We start from the raw sequence: 24,517 nt of genomic DNA on the forward strand, positions 1-24,517 counted from the left end.
GCTCCAAGGCCCAACGACTGCTAGCGGCCAGAATTGCTTTTCAATACATATATGTATGTTCCATCGACAATATCACGTCACTATATGTTCACATACAATGTATTATCTCACTGAGTCAATAGGGCCTTTGCCTCGGGCGAGAGGGGGAGAATTATGGACGATTTAAAGGGAACCACGAGCTGTCAAACACCACCGCCTGACTGCTCGACAAACACTGAGGTTGGAGGGAGCGGGCTGAGGTAGATAAGGCAAAGCAGCATTGCCAATGACTTACCTCGAGAGAGCATTGGCGGCGCTATGACGCATAAAAAAATCATGCAAATCGGCCTATAAGTTTTTTTCTGATGATTATTTTGATGCTTAAACCACGCGATTCGCGTGACTGTGCCATTTCACAATGGAGGCCATGTCACTCGAATCGAGTGACCGTGTCTGAGAGGGTTTCACGCGAGGGTTACGTTCCCAGACCCTTCGCATGTGTGGTAAATTCGCGTATACATTCCGCCCTTGTGTGCACATAATTACGCATGTCTACTAAGTATATTACATCTGAATAATACTGTTTACGCACTACATACACCTTATAAACTAGCATAAAGTACGAAAAACAACAAAAATGTACGAAATTTAACACTGAAACCTGACAAGCACAAGCTTAGGTGGAGACACTTCAGCAGTCTGGTGAACAAACCCTCACTGCCTCCAATATGCTACTTCTGCCTTCTTTATTGTCCAAACAGTTGACTCATTCACCCCAATCATACGGTTCCGAGCCAGTTCACAGGCGCAGGTGGAGACACTTTAGCACTGTCTGGTGCACTAACCCTCACTGACTCCCGTATGCTACGTTCTGTCTTCTTTATTGTAAGAACAGTTGACTCAACCCAAACACACGGTTCAGAGACAATTCACCATGAAGTCAATTCACCATCAAAACATGGACGATTCCCTGTCATTCTATAATTATACTTATTATTGATTAATTAATACTTTGATAACTTATTTTCAGGGAGATTTTAGAACTCATATAAGTAAAAAACTAGTGTACTGTACTTGCTAAATAAACTGGTATGTGAATAAATGACGGGGAATCATCCTGACGGAGAACTGTCACCGACATTCCTCCCTTAAGTTTGTCCAACACTTTAACTTTCTCTGTCAGCAACATCACTTTACGAGTCCGTTCTGGTATGTTACCACATGCATCACTAGCACTATGCCCAGGCCCCATGTTGGCAGACAAGGCAAGCAATCACTGGAAGGCAGAAAAATAAGCCACAAATAACGATTCGTGAGTCATGCATGGTTCGACCGTTGGATTCAAACTGACTGTGTGGTGCGTGGTAGACCGACCTCCCACACACACACACAAACACACACACACACACACACACACATACATATATGTATGCACACGGGCAGCAGGTAGGCATTTTTATATTTTATTTTTTTCTCTTGTATATTAAAATTATTTATCTGAATACTATAATTTTATGTTTTAATTATTGTACGAAAAATTCGTGGATAACCGAAATTGCGAGAAAAATGTTCGCGTGAATTAAGGGCTTACCTGTACATATATATATATATAAATAATCCCTCTAATATCCAAACGCCCAATATCCGAACATCCCCACTAACCGGACATAAGTGTCTCAGGATCCAATATTCCCAAAATGGTCCGAAAACCACAAAAAATTCGAAAAAAAAAAAAAAAATCCCGCCCGTAATTTGAACTTGGCACGCGGGGCGCGGGACAGCTTTCTTGTGGCGCGTCATTCCTCCGACATCCAATAGACCGCCCCTGCATCCTCCCCACTTTTCGCCTGTCTCTCGTCGCGAGTGCACGCTCGTCGTCATGGTTGCCCAAGTGTCGCTTTTGTGGTGGTGCCTTACCTGCTTCAGGCACTCCTGCTGCTCTCGTGCCTCTTATTAGTGTGTGTGATGATGGTCCCGCCGCCTGAGAAGAGGAAGAGAGTGGTGTTGACTCTGGAGAAGAAACGGGAGATATTGGAGACAGTAGATGCGGGGTGGTCTTTTTCCTGCATCCTTCGCGAGTTCAACCTGGCCCGATCTACTTTGTTCGATATCAAGAGATCCCGAGACAAACTCATGCAGTACACGGCTGACTTCTCATCGAGAAGCAAACGCAACGTGGAGAGGAAGGTGATGTTTACTCCCAAGTTTGCTGAAGTCGGCCGTTCCACGTTGATTTGGTATCGACAGCAATGTGCTGCTGGTGTGATGGTACGTGGTACGGAGCTGAAGGCTGCTGCTGAGAAGTTCGCAAGGCTTCACGACGCCCTAGACTTCAAGGCATCCGAGGGTTGGCTCTTCGCGTTCAAGTTACGGCATGGCCTTACCAACCGTACAGCTAATGGCGAAGTTTTGGACGCTAACGAGGATGGAGTAGAGAAGTTTCGGCACAAGGTGAAGGGCTTCATGAACAGGGAGGGCCTCACTCTCGGTCAAGTCTACAATGCTGACGAAACTGGTTTATTCTATCGCTCTTTGCCAACGAACACTCTAGCCGAGGAGATGGAGAAGGGTGTACCTGCCTGCAAGCTCTCCAAGCAACGGATATCTGCTTTGTGTTGTGCCAATGCTAACGGCATGCACTGGCATAAGCCCGTTAAAATTGGCTGAGCAAAGCAGCCTTGGTGTCTTCGTGGGGTGAAGGATGTCCTTCCTGTCGTCTGGTACCATTCTTTGAAGGCATGGTTTACAGCCCAGATCTTCAAAGACTGGTTCCACCGCCACATCGTTAAGGAGGTCATACATTACCAGATGAAGACACTGGGAATCCTGCGCAACCAGGTAAAGGCCCTCCTTCTCCTCGACAATGCACCTGCCCACCCGTGCGACAAGGACTTGGTGGCTGAGAATGGCCGGATTAGGTGCATGTTTCTGCCACCTAATACTACTGTTCTCATCCAACCAATGGACCAAGAAGTGATCGTGGCAACAAAGCACCTATACCGAAGGAAGTTCCTGGACGAGGTGATGGTTGTTCTCGAGGACGAGGACGAGCCCAAGGAGGGACGGGACACGCGAGGGCAGCGGACTTTGGAAAACCTTCACCGCTACAACATCAAGTCTGCAATCTACAACTGGGCCAGTGAATGGAAGGAAGTCCCTGTCAAGACTCTAGAAAATGGTTGATCTCGTCTGCCTCTCGGAACGGATGTGGAGTACGATTTCTTAGGTTTTGACGTGGATGACTTCCATGCACGTCTACGTACGCATGGCGACGATGTTGATCTGGACAATGTGTATGAGTGGTTGGATGACGACGAGGGCGATCCTGGGTATCAGATATTGTCTGATATCGAGATCGCATCTTCAGTTGCAGGTGTCAGTACCCAGCTTGAAGATTCCTACGAGGACGGTGACGATGATGCGGACTCCTCTCAGCATGACACTACTCCAGCCATCCCCAAGCTAAGCGCGCTCCGGGAACACGTAGAGTTCGTTCTCGACTAGCTGGAACACCCGGACTGCGACAGGGAGATGGGGCCCTTGGGACTTGTGGAGGAAGTGCGTGCTTTCAGGCAGCGCATCATCAATCGTCAGAATCGTCGTTTCTTGCGTCAATCAATGATTGACAGTTTTTTCAGGCCCGTGACGTCTGCTGTGCCCAGCCCTGGCTCCACACCATTGCATCCCCAAGACAGGCCCTCATGCTCCGAGCCACAGCCCAGCACATCAGCCACAGTGGAGTCATCGCTCGACGTGAGTTTGCGTCTATCTTTTGAGTCGTCTGCAGTGGGTACGCCATCGAGATGGCCATGGACTTGCTGTAAGTAGGCAGAATGTTTCATACTGTACTTTTTTCCACACTATACTTACCTCAAACACCTCATTTCACTCTTTAATGTCCTTTATTGGTGTGAATAGGGTGTTAGGAGCTATGCATGTGGAGTAGGAAGGTGTTTTTCTGAGTTAGGCTAGGTTAGGGTCCATAAGTACCAGTCCAGGAGCCAGGGACTTGTAAGTACCCAGAATGTTGAATATTGTATGAACCTACCTCAAAAACCTCATTTTATGCTTCTTCTGCATTTATTTCAGTCTTTTACGTGCCTTATTGGTGTGATTTGGGTCTTAAATAGGTGCTATGCATGTCCAGAGGGAGTTGTATAGGTGTTTCTCTGAGTTAGGGTCCATAAGTACAAGTCCATAAGCTGGGGCCCAATATCCGGACAGGACCACTACCCGCACCTGCCTATGGCTCTATTACGTCGAATATTGGAGGGATTACTGTATATATATATATATAAATATATATACAGTAACCTCTCAACTAAGACGAGTTTAAAAAAAGCATTTTCATTTTAACACGAGCAAATAATTAATGAGATATGTTTAACTAACATGGTTTTCTCGATTTAGCGCCACTTTACACATATGTGATGGTTTCAAATTAGCCGCGCACGCCTTGAACAGTCCCGAGCTGATAGACCATGTGTGGCAGTTTATGCATAAATACAATTTTTAATTTGTCTGTTGCTTAAACTGGTTTTATTCTAACTATAATATTCAAAAGCGAAGTTTGGCCCCATTCTGAGCAATTTGGCTCATTTTCGGACAAAATTTGGCCATGAAAGTGATGGCAGATGTAAATTGTTACAACTTGATGCTGCAGAACAGAAAAAAGAAAACCACTCCGACCAAGATAGAGCAGTTCTTTATGAAGAAGACAGAAAACCTAAGGGAGTTATCTTCATCACCAGTAGCATGGGTATCAGAGGAAGAGGAAGAGGAAGGACAGCAGAGCAAGGAGGAACAACAAATTTAGGGTGGGGAGAGGCGGGAGGTGAGTTAGCGAGGTGAGGAGGGACAGCAGCAGACGACGAGTGAAGAATAGATGAAGTGAGGCTGTGTTGTTATTGTTTGTGACCTACTTACTGTAATGAAAATGTTGCTTTTACTGTAGTGTTTTTATGACCTACTAATGCATTAATAATGTTGAGGAACTTTCACAGTGTCGTGAATGAAGCAAAATTGAAAGAAGATCCACGTAAAAAACAAAAACAGTATGTATTTGGGGAGAAGTAAACAATGCTTTCGCCCAACTAGGGCTCAAATGTTGTTTATTTCTCCCCAAATATACTGTTTTTGTTTTTTTCGTGGATTTTCCTTCAAATTAATATTGTTGCTATTAAGTTTACAGCAGCATAACTCCCCAAATGGGTAGACTTTCCCAGAGTCCAGGAATGTAACCCCCAACAATACCATTCTTTTTTATGGGAAAATTATGTTTAAAAAACGTGTTTTTAACTAACGCGACCTCTCCAGGAACCTAACCCTCACGTTATTTGAGAGGTTACTGTATACTGTATATATATACATATATATATATATATATATATATATATATATATATATATATATATATATATATATATATATATATATATATATATATATATATATATATATATATATATATATATATATATATATATATATATAGTACAATCTCTGCTATCCGGTATCCAGACAAACGGAATACTCAGAAAAACGGGAAAATTCAAGGGCTGGTAAAAACGTCAGTAAGTTATAACTGTGCGCCATTTTGAATGGACCGCCAAACCACCATTTTATCATGACACGCGAGGCTGGGTGAAGTCGGACTAAGCGAGGTGAAGGCATTTCTGGCTAATGTAAATCCCTGGTAAATCCTCTTAACCACCCCTCCTCCTCCCTCTTTCCCCTACTTGAATTCAGTCATCCTCCACACCCTCCACAATTTCCACAAATCACCAGTCTGCTTTTTACCACCAGACAGTAAACAAGCTCTCTTGCTGTTGTGTTGCTCTGATGGACAGTAATTTCAACATTCCAAAATGCCTAAAGAGCAAACTAAACGTAAATGTGTCGTGCCTACCTTGAAACAGAAGCTGGACATATGCAATAGACTTGAAAAAGGCAAAACATTATAAAACACTGCTGACCGAATATAATGTAGGAAATCCAACGATTTATATCAAGACCCAAGCATCCAAGCTCAATGAATTTTTCATGAAAAGCGAGACAAGTAAGTCCATTGAAAAAAGGCATACTCTTCATCGTTCGAGTGGTTTTGCTTAGAAAGATCTAGGGGAGCACCTATTTCTGGTCCTCTTATCCAAGAAAAAGCAAGAGAGTTTCACAATAAAATGAATACAGAAGTCGAATGTGATTTCAGTGTTGGATGGTTAAATCGTTTCAAAGACAGGCATGGAATTTGTAAGCCAGACATCTCGGGAGAGAGCAAATCAGCAAACGCCAGTGTTTTTCTTCCTAACGGACCGACTCTAACTTGCACCACATAAATTCATCTTAGAACGCATGTGTGCTGGCAGAGATGAAAAAAAAAAAAATGTTAGTAGGAATGAAGGTTTACTTTGTTGGAAGAAAAAAAATATATATATGCTTGCACTTCATAAGTACATCATGTATTTTATTTTGTGCAAAAGAGCTGATTGGCGGCAGGTGAAGGGTGGAATGATGGAGGTTAGTCGGGGCCGGGACCGTAAACAAAAGCTTGTTTGGGGGCACAGGTGTGATAATTCTACAGTGCAGTCTTAACATCAGTTCAGCAATAAATGTTCAAATTTTATTTCTTTATTTTTCCACTTTCATGAGTACAGTACATACAACGAATACTTCGGTAGTTAACAGAATTTTGCAAAACAGTGGCGGAATGGTGGCGGTCAGTTGGGGCCGGGATCGTAAACAAAGCTGATGTGGGGGCACAGGTGTCGTGATAATTTACCAATAAATATTCCGGATTTTATTTCTTTAGTTTTCCACATGAGTACAGTACATACAAGAAATTATTCGGTAGTTAACAGAATGGACTTGTGCATTTTGCAGTACCGGTACTGCAAGGCATTCCATGCACGTGCATTATGACCATGGTGTGTGTTTACGAGGCAATTTTTTAGGTGGAATCTCTTAGTGTGCCCCCTGATGTGAGTGGTGAGTACCTGAATTGTATTTACTGCTGTGATAATGATCGCCTTTGTATAGATTTGAATATCAGAACTACGGGAAAAATCTGTAACCGGGAAGGTGAATTCCCCAAGCCGCCCGGTTAACTGGGATTGTACTGTATATATGTATGTATGTATATATATATATATATATACATATATATATATATATATATATATATATATATATATATATATATATATATATATATACAGGTAACTCGCACGGAACACGTGGGTTTCGTTCCTACCGTGCCGTGTTAGGTGCGAAATCGCGTATATTTAAACTACTCCGTATTTTGCTCCCTAGACCCCCCAAATGTGTTGTTTTGCTGTTATCTGTCACTGGTAATCACTAGAAAGCACTTTAAGTGGTTAGAAGGTTTATTTAATGTTATAACTCACAAATACAGTACTCCACAGCAAAACTTCAACACACAAATACTGTACGTAAACACAAAGAAACATTCCGACGCCGATCATAGGTAATCATATAAATCAGGTTAACTGGTACCAGTGCTTTAACTTACAAGTACATACCAGAACAGTACATATTTAACTTAGAAATGCAGTACTGTGATATCGAATGATTTCAGTACATAATCTGTTAGGAATGGTTGGAAAAAAAAAATGTTATGAATACATTTTCACCTTTTTGATATACGTTTATGGTAGTTTCGAGTTATTTTTTACGTTATCATTGTGCCCATGCTTGGAAAAGGGAGCGAAAGAGTTGAATTTTCAGTCCGAAATGAGAAAACTGCACGTCCTCCAAGGCTAGACTCTGCCACGGGAGAATAAAGTGGAGGGTCAGTCCCATTAGCAATAAGGAAGTTGTGTCACAACTTCCAGCTCTCACACCACAAGAATGGCTAAAAATAGAATCGTAATGCAGTTTCAGAACTAACATTAAGTCTAATTATTACGAATACAGATACAAAGCAGAAATAAATACGTTTACAGACGGGGAAAACGTACTTCTTCCGTCATAACATGTTCATCTTTCTCTATCATTTTACCTTGTTATTTTCGCAATATATATTGCTGTCTCGTAAACAGGGTGGTTGTTTGTGTTTTGCAAGGGAGGAAAAAGATTGTATTTTCTGTCTGGGTCAAGATAATGGGTGTAACTATGTGTGGTTAGGCATGGCCACGAGTGAAAAAATCGTACATCCACTCATCACGATAGCAGGTGGTGAACTGACAGATGATGCATGAGAGGGTGAAGTCAAGGTCAGTCTCATGTCCCAGATTATCGTTCACTTCCCGAAAGTTTTCAGTTTTCTAGACGTTGCATTGCATCAAATGATCCAAACCATTACAGCAAACCTGAGCAAATAGGTAAAGATACCAAGACAAAACAAAAAAGGCAATATTCCAATGCCGATCATGGGTAATCATATAAATCAGGTTAACTGGTTACAAGGCTTTAGTTAATGCTTTAATTGCTTACAAGTACATACCAGAACAGGAAATATTTAACTTACAAATACAGTACTGTAGAAAAGCAGTACAGTAAGAGTTTAACAAACAAACAAAAAAGGCAATATTCCGACGCCGTTCATGGGTAATCATATAATTCGGGTTGACTGGTTACAAGGCTTTATTTAATTATTTAACTTTATTTCGGTGCTTAAAAGTACAGTACATACGAGAACAGTAAATATTTAACTTACAAATACTGTACAGTACTGTGGAAAAAACGAACAAATAAAAAAGGCAATATTCTGACGCCTATCAGGTAAACTGGTTATAAGACTTTATTTCTTGTTTTAACGTTATTTAATAGTACTTTAAGTTGCACATAAACTTACCAGAACAGTACAGTACTGTAAATATTCAACTTACAAATACTTTGCTACTGTACTCGGGAATGTCTCACTCACTGAATAATTTCCAGCCTAGATCGTCACGTAATCAAAACAAACCGCTCGCTGCGGTGACGTTCGAGGATTTGATCTTTCAAAGGCCTCTCCTGCGTTAATTTGTAGTTTTCATAATGGTTCTTTAATCTTACGTTGTCTTATATGTATCCCAGCCCTTACCGTGCATAATTGCGAGCGCGTTCCGTGAGATCGTGTTCCGTGCGAGTTACCTGTATATATATATATATATATATTATATATATATATATATATATATATATATATATATACGTAGGGCCCTTGCTTGGCGAGCCACAGCTTGCAAATGTGAGTATTTTTTCCCTTCCGAGAACAAATTTTATATGCAAGACGCCTTGTGGCAAGGAGAAAATACATCCACGTCAAAAACCGGTAAACTACAAAATAAGAAAATCTCACTTAAATAAACAAAAAAGCACATTGTGATCAACTGTCCCTCCTTGTCGCCGCTGTGAATGTTTAAAACCTCATTATATGATTCTAATCATCACACTGTGTAAATAAATAAATATATTTATTGCTCGTAAAATATTTCACCTCGTAGTAAGTTTGGCTACTAAAAACTTATTTGGTTCGTAGGTATCAAACCTTAGGAGCTAAACGGCTCGCAACCATCGGCAGTTAGCAAGAGCCCTGATTATATATAATACTGCAAGAGGAGAACAAGTCAAGACTGAGAGCAGTGGAAATGAGTTACTTGAGAGGAGCACGTGGAGTGACGTGGAGGGACAGGTTGACAAATGAAGAAGTGAAGGAACGCTGTGGGGTGGATGTGGATGTGGTTGAGAAGATTAGGAGAAATACACTGAGGTGGTTTGGACATGTGAAGAGAATGGAGAATGAATGATTGACTAAGAGGGTGTATGTAGGTGAGGTGGAGGGAGGGAGAGGGAGAGGTAGACCGAGGATGAGGTGGAGGGATGGAGTTGAGAGGCATATGAAGGAGGGGGGGGGTGAGTTGGGGGGAGGGTAGTCAAATGGTGGGTGACAGAGCGACTTGGAGGTGTTTTGTCTGCGGCCACCCTTTGCGGGATTCGGGCGTCGGGCTATAGATAGATAGATAGATAGATTATATATACCTGTATATATATTTATATCTATATATATACTATCTATCTATTGCCAGATGCCACAATCCTGTAAGGGGTGGCCATTTGACTTTGAGTTAGTTGTTTTACGGGGAGGGGCAGTAACCCTCCACCAGCCCACTTGTTGACACGTAGGGAGCACGTATGGGTTGGTTATATGGTTACCACCCAGTGCTGTAAATGGTTTCTTGGCTTACACAAAACCATTTGGCTTGTCACTCAATGTAAAGCCACCTGTAAAGGATATATATATATATATATATATATATATATATATATATATACAGTATAGATAGAGAGATAGATAGACAGATATATATATATATATATATATATATATGTAAGTAATCCCTCCACTTTCCAATGTAGCAGAGCCAAAAGCATGTCCAGAAAGTGGGCCCCAGCCTCCTGGACTTGTACTTATGGACCCTAACCTACCCTGACTCAGAAAAACACTTATACAACTCCCTCCAGACATGCATAGCACCTATTTAAGGCCCAAATCACACCAATAAAGGACATAAAAAACTGAAATAAATGCAAAAGAACCAGAGAATGAAGTTTTAGAGGTGAGTTTATACAATATTAAACATTCTGGGTACTTACAAGTCCCTGGCTCCTGGACTGGTGCTTATGGACCCTAACCTAGCTTGACTCAGAAAAACACCTCCCTACTGCACATGCATAGCACCTAAGATCCTATTCACACCAATAAGGAACATAAAAGAGTGAAATGAGGTTTTAGAGGTATGTATGGAAAATATAGTACAATATGAAACATTCTCGGTACTTACAACAAGTCCCTGGCCATCTCGATGAGTAACCTGCCTCCTCTCAGACTCTGATAGTAAAAAGGAGTACCTGAAGCACCTGCAGCACACTGTACATGAAGTCTTGCACTGAACTTAGTCATTTGCAATCAGAATTCCATTCTCTTAACACTGCACACTCTAGTCGCTCCATTGCACCTTAATGAAATAAGTGTTGCACTCTGCACTTAAGTCTTTCCACTCATCAATCCATTTTCTTAACATTACACACCCTAGTCTAACTGGCACTCCATTGAATGTCAATAAAATCAGTGTTGCACTCTGCACCTTAGTCTTTGCACTCACAATTCAAATTTCTAATTTCTTAACACTACGCACTGTTTTCTTCACTGCAAACGCTGTAAATTCCCGTGAGGTCTAGTGGAGAGCTCTTGTCGTTTAATCACTGTCAGAGTCTGAAACTAGCTGAAGCAGGTGGCCCAGGGGTGCGTCACTGAGTCGTGGTGATGGACTACCCATTGCAAACGACTCAGAAGATAGACGCAAACTCACGTCGAGCGATGACTCCACTGTGGCTGATGTGCTGGGCTGTGGCTCGGAGCATGAGGGCCTGTCTTGGGGAGGCAATGGTGTGGAGCCAGGGCTGGGCACAGCGGAGGTCACGGGCCTGAAAAAACTGTCAATCATTGATTGACGCAAGAAACGACGATTCTGACGATTGATGATGCGCTGCCTGAAAGCACGCACTTCCTCCACAAGTCCCAAGGGCCCCATCTCCCTGTCGCAGTCCGGGTGTTCCAGCTAGTCGAGAACGAACTCTACGTGTTCCCGGAGCGCGCTCAGCTTGGGGATGGCTGGAGTAGTGTCATACTGAGAGTAGTCCGCATCATCGTCACCGTCCTCGTAGGAATCTTCAAGCTGGGTACTGACACCTGCAACTGAAGATGCGAACTCGATATCAGACATGGTCTGATACCCAGGATCGCCCTCGTCGTCATCCAACCACTCACGCACTTCGTCCACATCAACATCATCGCCTTGTGCACGTAGATGTGCATGGAAGTCATCCACGTCAAAACCTAGGAAACTGTGCTCCACATCCATTCCGAGAAGCAGACGAGACCAACCATTTTCTAGAGTCTTGACAAGGACTTCCTTCCATGCACTGGCCCAGTTGTATATTGCAGACGTGATGTTGTAACAGCAAAGGTTTTCCAAAGTCCGCTGCCCTCGCGTGTCCCGACCCTCCCTGTGCTTGTCCTCATCCTCGAGAACAACCATCACCTCGTCCAGGAACTTTCTTCGGTACAGCCTCCTCCTTGCCACGATCACTCCTTGGTCCATTGGCTGGATGAGAGCAGTAGTATTAGGTGGTATAAACATGCACCTACTGCGCTCATTCTCAGCCACCGAGTCCTTGTTGCATGGGTGGCTAGGTGCATTATCAAGGAGAAGGAGCGCCTTTACCTGGTCGCACAGGATTCCCAGTGTCTTCATCTGGTAATTGATGACCTCTTTGACGAAATGGCGGTGGAATCAGTCTTTGAAGATCTGGGCAGTGAACCATGCCTTCAAAGAATGGTACCAAACGACAGGAAGGACATCCATCACCCCACGAAGACACTGAGGCTGTTTTGCACAGCCAACAATAACGGGCTTAAGCCGGTGCATGCCATTAGCACTGGCACAACACAAAGCAGATATCCGTTGCTTGGAGAGCTTGCAGCCAGGTACATGCCTCTCCATCTCCTCGGCTAGAGTGTTCATTGGCAATGACCGATAGAATAAACCAGTTTCGTCAGCATTGTAGACTTGACCGAGAGTGAGGCCCTCCCTGTCAATCACGCCCTTCACCTTGTGCCGAAACTCCTCTACTCCATCCTCGCTGGCGTCCAAAGCTTCGCCATGAGACTTACGGTTGGTATGGCCACTTGAACGTGAAGAGCCAACCCTCGAATGCCATGAAGTCTGGGGCGTCGTGAACCCTTGCGAACTTCTCAGCAGCAGCCTTCAGCTCCATGCCACGCACCATCACACCAGAAGCACTTTGCTGTCGATACCAAATCAACATAGAGCAGTCGAATTCAGCATATTGGGGAGTAAACATCATCTTCCTCTCCACGTTGCGTTTGTTCTTCGTCGAGAAGTCAGCCATATACTGCATGAGTTTGTCGCGGGATTTCTTGATATCAACAAAGTAGATCGGGCCAGGTAGAATTCACGGAGGATGTGTGAGGTTGACCATCCTGCGTCCACCTTGTCCAATATCTCCCTTGTCTTCTCCAGAGTCAAAACCACTCTCTTCTTCTTCTCAGCTGGTGGGGCCATCATCACACACACTAACAAGAGGCAGGAGAGCAGCAGGAGAGCCTGCAGCAAGTAGGGCACCACCACAAAAGCAAGCACGTGGGCAGCCATGATGACATACGTGCACTCACAACAAGAGACGGGCAGTAAGTGGGGAGGATGCAGAGGTGCTCTAGCGGACGGCAGCAGAACTACGCACCAAAACACAGTTGGTCCGCTCCGCGCATGCCGAGTTCAAACTACGGGGGAAAAAAGTCAGATTTTGTTTTTCGAATTTTTTGCGCTTTTGGGGCAATTTTGGGAATGTTGAATCCTGGGACCAAAATGTCCGGTAAGTGGGGTGTCCTGAAAGTGGGCGTCTGGATTGTACGGGGATTACTGTATATATATCTAGAGAGAGAGAGAGAGAGAGGATAGATAGATATAGATATATGAATATATAAATATATATATATACAGACAGAAAGATAGATAGATAGATGTGTATATATACAGTGTATATATATATATATATATATATATATATATATCGATCTATCTATCTATCTATATCTATCTATCTATATAGATAGATAGATAGGTAGATAGATAGACAGATAGATAGATATATACAGTAATCTCTCCATTATCGTATATGTTACAGACAAAGGCATGTCTGGAGAGTGAGTCCGTCCCGATATTGGGCCCCTGCCTCCTGGACTGGTACTTATGGACCCTAAACCAGCCAAACTTTGAACGCCACCTAAGTAACTCCCTACCGGACATGCATAGCACCTATTTATGACCCTATTCACATCAATAATGGACATAAAGCATGAAATAAATGAAAGAGAACCAGAGAATGAGGAATCAGAAGTGAGTATGGAAAATATTTAGCAGTGTACAGGGTTACAGCACATCTTTGGCCGCCTCCTCTAAGGCTCTGGCAGTGGTGAAAATGCTTTTGAAGCATGTACAGTAATCCAGTGTTGTGCTACACTTAATTCTTTGCACTGTGTTATAACTGTTTAACACTGCACATTCTGTTCTTAATTGCGCCAGTTTCAACCACCACTTTGCACTCCACACTTAATCCTTTGCACTCTAAATTCTAATTTGTTAACACTGCACAACACTGTAAATTCCCATGTGGTCTAGTGGCAAGGTATTGCAGTTTATTCACTGTTTATTCACAAAAATGAGCATGTACGGCATCCATTGCAATGAACATATACTCACGACGGTGGTTATGCGGTAACTGGTGAGAGGGGAGGAAGGAAGGGGTTAAGGGGCCATGGAAAAACTCAGCTGTTTTGTGCCGCACGCCAATTTCAAATTATGGGTGGGAAAAAATTCAGATTTGGGGAGATTTTTTTCTTTTTTTGGCCATTTTGGGTTCCGAAGGTCCAGGCCCACAATGTCCAGCAAGTGGAGAGTCCGGATAGTGGGCGTCCAAATAGTATAGGGATTACTGTATATACATACCCCGGCTTAACGATCTAATTGGTTAGGTAAAACCCCATCGTTAGGCGGGGTATCGTATATCAGGGTACTTTTAACATGTACTGTATTTCAATGTGGACCGTTTACCAGCCTTGCATTTCCCCCCAAACCAAGTCCAAAACCCACCCAAACAAGCAGAAAAACAAGTTTAAAGCCAATCTAAATGGCCTAATAGCGGACAAGGAAGCTAAGCTAAGCCTAACACTTATAAATAACTCATTAAAGCAACAAAGCTATCTATCTATCTATTCCCAGATGCCTTAATCCAGTAAGGAGTGGCCACAAACAAATCGCCTCCATGTCGTCCTGTCCAATGCCATTTAACTGCCCTGCTCCCAGCTCACACCCCCCTCTCTTATATACCTCTCCACTCCATCCCTCCATCTCAACAAACAAAATCTGAAAATCGTCAAATATAAGTCTGGAAAAAATCAAGCTAAGTAAACTGTACCCCAAAATGACAATGTTCACCCCACCTATGGCTAAAATACGTTAATCTAAGTCTAAAAACAGTTTATAAATCAACCTAAACACAATTTTAGTCTAAAATATCATCAAAATAGGTTAAAAAACGAAACAAAACCCATCATTAAACTGGGGTTTGACCATCGTTGGGTGGGGTACGGTGCAATTTCTACCCCCATCGTTAAGCTGAGGTATCACATCTAGGGGTATCGTATACTGAGGTATCACTGTACAGGCATACCCTAGTTTAATGATCTAATTGGTAAGGTAAAACCCCATTGTTAAGCGGGGTATTTTTAACATGTATTTCAATGTGGGCCATTTACCAGCCTTGGTGTTCCCCCCAAACCAAGTCCAAAACCCACCCTGATAAACCCAAAAACAGGTTTAAAGGCAGTCTAAATGGCCTAACAGCTGTAAAGGAAGCTAACCTAAGCCTAACACCTGTAAATAACACACTAAAACCAACAAATCAAATCTGAATATGGTCAAATATAAGTCTGGAAAAAATCAAGCTTAGCAAACTGTACCCCAATATGACAACGTTCATCCCACCTATGGCTAAAACAAATAAATCAAAGTCTAAAAACAGTTTATAAATGAACCTGAACACACAATTTTAGTCTAAAAAATCATCACAATCGGTAAGAAAAAATCAACACCCATCGTTAAGCCGGGGTTTGGCCATCGTTAGGTGGGGTATGATGCAATTTCTACCCTCATCGTTAAGCCGGGGTATCGTATGTAGGGGTATCATACATCAAGGTATCACTGCATATATAAATATATATAGATATATATATTTATATATACAAAATAAATGTACAGTAATCCCTCTACTTTCCGGACGCCCACTTTCCGGACATCCCCACTTACCAGACATAATCGTCCTGCAATCCAATATTCCCAAAATGATCCGAAAACTGCAAAAAAATTCGAAAAAAATCCGACTTTTTCCCGCCCCTAATTTGAACTGGGCGTGCGCGGCAAGGGACAGCTTTGTTGTGGTGCATCATTCCTTCAACATTCGCTAGAGCGCCGCGCATCCTCCCCACTTTCCGCCCGTCTCTTGTCGTGAGTGAACGCTTGTCGTCATGGCTGCCCACGTGCTCGCTTTTGTGGTGGTGTCTTACCTGCTGCAGGCACTCCTGCTGCTCTCGTGCCTCTCCTTCGTGTGTGTGATGATGGCCCCACCACCTGAGAAGAGGAAGAGAGTGGTTTTGACTCTGGAGAAGAAGAGGGAGATATTGGAGAAAGTAGCTGCGGGATGGTCTTCGTCACGCATCCTCCGTGAGTTCAGCCTGGCCCGATCTACTTTGTTTGATATTAAGAGATCCCGAGACAAACTCATGCAGTACACGGCAAACTTCCCGTTGAAAAGCAAACGCAACGTGGAGAGGAAGATGATGTTAACTCCCAAGTTTGCTGAAGTCGACCACTCCACGTTGATTTGGTATCGACAGCAACGTGCTGCTGGTGTGATGGTACGTGGTACAGAGCTGAAGGCTGCTGCTGAGAAGTTCGCAAGGCTTCACGACGCCCTAGACTTCAAGGCATCCGAGGGTTGGCTCTTCGTGTTCAAGTTACGACATGACCTTACCAACCGTAAGTCTCATGGCAAAGCTTTGGATGCTAACGAGGATGGAGTAGAGGAGTTTTGGCACAAGGTGAAGGGCTTGATCGACAGGGAGGGCCTCACTCTCGGTCAAGTCTACAACGCTGACGAAACTGGTTTATTCTATCGGTATTTGCCTATGAACACTCTAGCCGAGGAGACAGAGAAGCGTGTACCTGGCCGCAAGCTCTCCAAGCAAAGGATATCTGCTTTGTGTTGTGCCAATGCTAACGACATGCACTGGCTTAAGCCTGTTATTGCTGGCCATGCAAAGCAGCCTCAGTGTCTTCGTGGGGTGATGGATGTCCTTCCTGTAGTCTGGTACCATCCCTTGAAGGCATGGTTCACAGCCCACATCTTCAAAGACTCGTTCCACTGCCATTTTGTCAAGGAGGTCATACATTACCAGACGGAAAAACTGGGAATCCCTCGTGACCAGGTAAAGGCCCTCCTTCTCCTCGACAATACACCTGCCCACCCGTGCAACAAGGAGTTGGTGGCTGAGAATGGCCACATTAGGTGCATGTTTCTGCCACCTAATATTACTGCTCTCATCACACCAATGGACCAAGGAGTGATCGTGGCAACGAAGCAGCTATACCGACGAAAGTTCCTGGACGAGGTGACGGTTGTTCTCCAAGACGACGACGAGCACAGGGAGGGACAGGACACGATAGGCCAGCGGACTTTGGATAACCTTCGCCGCTACAACATCAAGTCTGCCATCTACAACTGGGCCAGCTCATGGAAGGAAATCCCTGTCAAGACTGTAGAAAATGGTTGGTTTCGTCTGCTTCTCGGAACAGATGTGGAGCACGATTTCCTAAGTTTTGACGTGGATGACTTCCATGCACGTAGGTGTGCATGGGGACGATGTTGATGTGGACGAAGTGCGTGAGTGGTTGGATGACGACGAGGGCGATTCTGGGTATCAGACCTTGTCTGATATTGAGATCGCATCTTCAGTTGCAGGTGTCAGTACCCAGCTTGAAGATTCCGACGAGGACGGCGACGATGATGCAGACTCCTCTCAGCATGACACAACTCCAGCCATCCTCAAGCTAAGCGCACTCTGGGAACACGTAGAGTTCGTTCTGGACTACCTGGAACACCCAGACTGTGACAGGGAGATGGAGCCCCTGGGACTTGTGGAGGAATTGCTTGCTTTCAGGCAGTGCATCATAAATCGTCAGAATCGTCGTTCCTTGCATCAATCAACAATTGACAGCTTTTTCAGGCCCGTGACCCTCACCGTGCCCAGCGCTGGCTCCACTCCGTTGCCTCCCCAAGACAGGCCCTCATGCTCCGAGCCACAGCCCAGCACATCAGCTACGGTGGAGTCACCGGTCGATGAGAGTTTGTGTCTATCTTCTGAGTCGTCCGCAGTGGGTATGCCATCACCACGACCCAGTGACGTACCCCTCGGTCACCTCCCAGCTATACTCTCAGATTCTGACAGTGATTAAATGGCAAGAACTTCTCCACTAGACCACACAGGAATTTAGTGTTGTGCAGTGAAAGAAAAACAGTGCATACAGTATTGTTAAGAAATTAGAAATTTGAGTGAAATGACAAACAATTTTTGGACTAAATTTAATGTAAATTAACTTGTGTGTTTTGTTTTGAAATTGGTTTTATGAGTGAAAAGACTTAAAGTGCAGAGTGCAACACTTACTAAGTTACAATGGAGCATAAGTAAGACAAGAGTGCGCAGTGTGAAGAGAATGGACTTCTGAGTGCGAATGACTAAGTTAAGTGCAAGACTTCATGAACAGTGAACTGCAAGTGCTTCAGGAAATCCTTCTTACTGTCAGAGTCTGAGAGGAGGCGGTTATTCATCGAGATGGCCATGGACTTGCTGTAAGTACGCAGAATGTTTCATACGTACTGTACCGTATTTTCCATACTGTACTTACCTCAAACACCTCATTTCACTCTTTTATGTCCTTTATTGGTGTGAATATGTAGTGTCTTAGGTGCTATGCATGTGCAGTAGGAAGGTGTTTTTCTGAGTTAGGCTAGGTTAGGGTCCATAACTACCAGTCCAGGAGCCAGGGACTTGTAAGTACCCAGAATGTTTAATATTGTATAAACCTACCTCAAAAACCTCATTTTATGGTTCTTTTGCATTTATTTCAGTCTTTTATGTCCCTTAATGGTGTGATATGGGTCTTAAATAGGTGCTATGCATGTCCAGAGGGAGTTGTATAGGTGTTTCTCTGAGTTAGGGTCCATAAGTACAGGTCCTGGAGGCTGGTGCCCACTATCCAGACAGGACCACTTTCTGGACATGCCTTTGGCTCTATTACGTTGGATAGTGGATGAATTACTGTATATACCAGTATATATATATATATATATATATATATATATATATATATATATATATATATATATATATATATATATATATATATATATATATATATATATATATATATATATATATATATATATATATATATATATATATATATATATATATATATATATATATATTTGTTTATATATATATAATAAATGTATATATATATTCAGTTTATGTTGTTTTGAGCTTTCATAAAACTTACTTTCATTTTTGAAACAGCCAGCCTTGAGTGCCATACTGAGAACTGATATTCCTGGTTCCAAGAGAAATGATGACGAAGAAGCTGAAGCAAACAAAGATTCTATCTCCTCCTTGGTCATTTCAGCCAATGCATCTGGTTGGTTGCCATACAGAGCTTTAGTTGTCCTTTGAGCTGATTCAAGGCCCTCACCTGGAAAAATAAAAAATGCTGATATACTCCATATTATTTCATACATTGTATATTCAGTTTGGTCATATCCAAAGTAACCTTTGGATCAAGTAAGAACACTGCAATGGAAATTTGTGCACTAACAGTACATTAAAATAATCTATCTATCTATTGCCAGATGCCTTAATCCTGTATGGGGTGGCCACAAACAAATCGCCTCCACATCGCCCTGTCCCTCGCCATTTCACTGCCCTGCTCCCAACTCACACCCCCCTCTCTCATATACCTCTCCATTCCATCCCTCCATCTCATCCTCGGCCTCTCCCTCCCTCTCCCCCCCTCCACCTCACTCACATACACTCTCCTCATCAGTTTCTCACCCTCCATCCTCTCCACATGGCCAAACAACCTCAGTGTGTTCCTCCTAATGCTTCCTATCACATCCACATCCACACCACAATGCTCCTTTATATCCTCATTTGTCAGCCTGTCTCTCTATGTGACTCCACAGGCTCCTCGTAAATAACTCATTTCCACCACTCTCACTCTTGACTTGTGTTCCTCCAACAACATCCAAGCTTCACTTCCATACATTAGAGTTGGTATCACAATACTGTCATGTAGTAACTTTTTCACTTCCATGCTTATTTCCCTGTTTCCTATCACTGCTCTCAAGGAACCAGCAACCTTTCTTCCCTAATATACCCTTTCAAGCACTTCACCCTCCAAACTTCCATCCTTACTCATCACACTCCCCAAGTACTTAAATGTACTCACATTTTCCATTTCCTCACCATCCAACCTCACTGTACATTCACTGACTTCACCTTTCTCAAAGACCATCACTTTACTATTCCCTACATTCACCTTTAGATTCCGTTTCTTATACACTCTCCCAAACTCATCCACCAAGCCTTGCAGCTCCCCTTCGTCTTCACTTAACAACACAGTATCATCTGCAAACAAGAGTATAGGGAGTTTCCAAACACTACCCACTCTCACTAGGGCCACTCCAACATCCACTGCCCTACCCTGTATCCCTTTTATTACCCCAACCATGTACATTTTGAACAACCATGGAGACATGACACATCCCTGTTTCAACCTAACCTTCAAAGAGAAAAATTCACTCAGTTTACCATCCACATGCACTGCAGCCTTAGCACCATCATACATACTCTTCACAGCATTCAACAACTTCCCATCTACTCCATATATTCTTAATACTTTCCACAATCCTTGTCTATCCACCCTGTCATATGCTTTCTCCAAATCCATGAAGGCCGCATAGTGAACGTGTAAAAAGTTAGGCTGGGTAAGAATCGATACAATCAGAAATAATAGTTTTCTCAGTGACTGTGGATTCATTAGAATTTATTCTAAAATTGATTCACCAGACTAAAAAAAATAAATAAACAAATAAAAAACAAAAAAGGTCACAGAAGGCAGAGCAACTAAGTGAAGCTATTCCTTTATGGTATTAGTATAACTGCATTTTACTGTGAGAAACCAGGAATACAAGAAACTAGCAAATTTTGCTTAGCCATACATCAGGAGCATATAAAATAGTTTGCCAACGAAATGCTAAGGTGTATGGAACATAGGAAGACTGCTGGGCCTTAGGTACACGCTGTGAAGTCTGTGCCTACAGTCAAACACATTAAAAAAAATAATAATAATAAAATAAAAAATAAAAAATCATTCATTCATTTATTATCTAATCCAGATTTGCCCCATGAGGAGCGCAGGGACCCAGGGTTAGTCAAGATGGTCCCGACACTTAAGATGAGAGTGACCAGCCTCACTCCTCCCTGAGTGGCATTATGTGAGCAACAGACCCCAACCATCCCTTGGATATAAACCTGCACCAGCTCATTCCAACTGCAGTGCCTTAATTACTCACTAAACCACCACACGTCATAATTTGGTCATATGGTTACCATCCATTGTGGCAACATAAAACATGAATTCTTTAAAAATAATAAAAATATATTGGAATTAAACATAGTGGTCATATGCTTAAGGAAATACAGTACTGTATACAATATATTTTCATTAAATGATCTTTTGCTGTTATAAATTTCACTCCATTACAGCTGACACACAGACTAAGCCAACCCTAATAATTACGTATCTGGAATACATTTTTGCCCAGCCCTTGCATAAAGCAGATAGCATCCAATTCCAACTTACAGTCTAGCAGCACCAGTGACCTGTCACTTCAGCAATGGTTCAGAGAGGACCAAGCTGCCACTCATCACCACTAAATTCATTCAATTTTCCAACCAATTCCAGCAACCAGGAGGAGTAGACTGTAGCGCCAGTCGAACATGACAGTACTCCGGAGGCGGATGGCAAACTGATAATAATAATAATAATAATCTAGCCTTTTGTTTCTCAAAAGCGCCAGTTCTTCCTTTTGGGAATTCACTAGCGCTCGACACACATACATTATTCTTACAATTACAAGAACTGTGACATTTCTTGTATATAATACAAGCTACATCATATATACATGAAAGTGGCAATAATTAAACTCTATAATCATCCGTCATAGTACCTCTCTCCAGGTCATAGCATTTTGAAAAAAGAAAGGCTTTCAGCTGTCTCTTAAAGGATTCAACAGTATAGAGTTGTCTTATGAACAATGGCAATGTGTTATATAATCTAGGGGCTCTATATGCAAAAGAACGATCAGAGAAAGAGGACTGGTGAATGGCTCCTGGCTCATCAAGATGCAAGGAATCATCTTCACTGCGTAACATCACACCCAGGCGTGTCGATTGGAGTTTTAATAATTCAGCAAGATACTTCGGTTCACCAAACTTAAGAACCTTGAATGTAATAAGACACAGTTTAAATTCAATTCTAGCCTTTACTGGTAACCAATGCAACTCAATCAGAAACAGGGTAGTTGAGGTTCTCGGGGGGAGACCAAAGATAAGCCGTGCCGCCCTGTTCAACGCAGACTGAACTTTTTGTTAGTATATTATTTGGAAAACCAACCCACAGTGAATTACAATGATCAACACGAGACAAGACCACTGGATGGACCAATGTTACGAGGCACCGTCCATTCAGGAATCTTCTCACAGAGTACAGATTTCTGATATGCAAGTTACACCCTCTTACAACCTGATTAATATGTTCTTTGTAATTTAACTTGGAATTAAAATAAACACCCAGATTTCGAACAGAACCGACTGGATGCAGCTGTGACATGCCAATGTTCAAAGCCAGGGCATTGTCAGTGTCATCACCCCTTCTGTTTCCTCTGATGATGATGATCTCAGTTTTACCATCATTCAGCTTAAGTTTCCTCTTAGCCATCCAAATCTTAATATCAGACATTAGAGATTCAAACTTTGTCTTAGTATCATTGATATCTGACATCTTAACATAGAGCTGGGTGTCATCAGCATAAAAATGATAGGACACATCATGAGCATCAAGTAGACACAATAAACTACTTGTGTAGATAGTAAATAGAATTGGACCCAAAACTGATCCTTGAGGGACTCCAAATAGAAGAGGAGCAGAATCAGAGCTAGCGTAATCAACAACCACTCTCTGAGATCTGTCCGACAAATACGACTTAAGGAGCAAAAGGGCACTATCACGAACGCCATAAAAATACAGATCATCCGACAATAGTTTATGATTTACTGTATCAAAAGCTGCAGACAGATCCAAAAGAACTAGGAGAGAGGACATCCCACTACAAGTGTTTGCCACCAAGTCACTCTGAATCCTTGTTAGTGCAGTTTCAGTTGAATGGTATTTTCTGTATGCTGATTGAACAACAGGAACAACTCTGTTGTGTTCCAGTAGTGGTAAGAGTTGATCGAGTATGGCCCGCTCAATAATCTTGGATAAAAAAGACAGGTTAGAGACAGGACGATAATTTGTCATGCTCTCGACATCAAGGCCAGGTTTCTTAATTAGGGGCCTAAGCAAAGCATGTTTCTCAGACTGCACAAAATTACTTTCTAAGAAGCATCTATTTATTATGTTGCTCATAAAGTCTGCAGCATGCTCATACACATCAGGCAGTTGTGACATGTTACATGGATCGAGTGAGCAGAATGTTTAATTAAGTTCTCTGATGTAACATTTGACATTGTTTACATCCAGTGGATGAAATGTTGAAAGCAAATGATCCCCGGTGCACCGTGGCTGGAAGTCAACTGAGTACGCTTCACTAGGAGAACTGCTGTCTAAATCACTTCTTATGCGAGATATCTTACTTGTAAAATATGAAGCAAAATCAGAAGCCAATTGGGCATCAGATAAAGAAGTTGGTTTAACAATTACATTCCTCCGACCAACCAAATTGTTCACAACTGCAGACAGTTTTTTTTTATCACCACCACATGAATCAACTTTATTTTGATAATACCTAGCCTTTTGGGCTTTTACAGTGTGAACGACTGCTCTTCTCACAAAAACATAACGCAAACAAGTTACTTCGGTCCGCTGCAAGCGCCACTCACGTTCTGCCCTTCTACGTTGTCTACGCAAAGAATTAATGGATGGACCATACCACGGAGAATTATCACGTACAATGATTGTTTTTACTACCTCAGGACAACAATGGTCAAAAATTGACCTGAGCTCGTTGTTGTAAATAACAACCAATTCAACAGAAGAAAGACTTGAAGAATCGATGGAGTTTAAACATTAATCAATTTCAAAACACATCAACTGGCGGTCAACATTGTTCTAATTTCTGAACCTGATGACCTTTTTATATGAAGGGGATTTCGGGACATCAAAACTAAGAGTGATCAGAGCATGATCAGAGATGAGGGGGTCAAATGAGTCAACCTCCACATCTGATACGCGCCTGCAACCAACAGGGGACAAGATCAAGTCAAGGACATGTCCTGAGACATGAGTTGGATTACTCACATGATTGAAAAAATTGTTCTGGGTGATCAACTCAAGGAATTCTGAAGAAAATGGTTTTGACTCTGGACTGTCAACCCATTAATTGAAATCACCACAAACAAGAAGTCCTCTAGGTTTAAGAGAAAACCCTTCAAGAAACCGCCCAAACTCCTCCATAAAACCTCAATCTCTGCCCGGATGACCTGGTCGATAGACAACTGCAATTCTAATGGTATTCTGATGGAAATTTATTAATACTTCCATAAATTCAAATGATGATG

The 24,517-nt window shown here is 42.5% G+C and overlaps 1 protein-coding gene across 3 annotated transcripts in view; it reads right to left on the bottom strand.

Moving 5' to 3' along the window:
- Positions 1-24,517, bottom strand: part of TyrRS-m (Tyrosine--tRNA ligase, mitochondrial) — an 817,527-nt gene that overhangs the window by 105,591 nt on the left and 687,419 nt on the right. For all 3 annotated transcript variants that reach the window (XM_080273695.1, XM_080273696.1, XM_080273694.1), the window contains one exon: positions 19,179-19,367. In XM_080273695.1, the coding sequence (XP_080129821.1) occupies positions 19,179-19,367 (189 nt within the window). The remainder of the gene's footprint in view (positions 1-19,178; positions 19,368-24,517) is intronic.

The sequence above is a fragment of the Coenobita brevimanus genome, chromosome 55, assembly GCF_032717465.1.
Source record: "Coenobita brevimanus isolate Jiangsu-jjx chromosome 55, ASM3271746v2, whole genome shotgun sequence".
Lineage (NCBI taxonomy): Eukaryota > Metazoa > Arthropoda > Malacostraca > Decapoda > Coenobitidae > Coenobita > Coenobita brevimanus.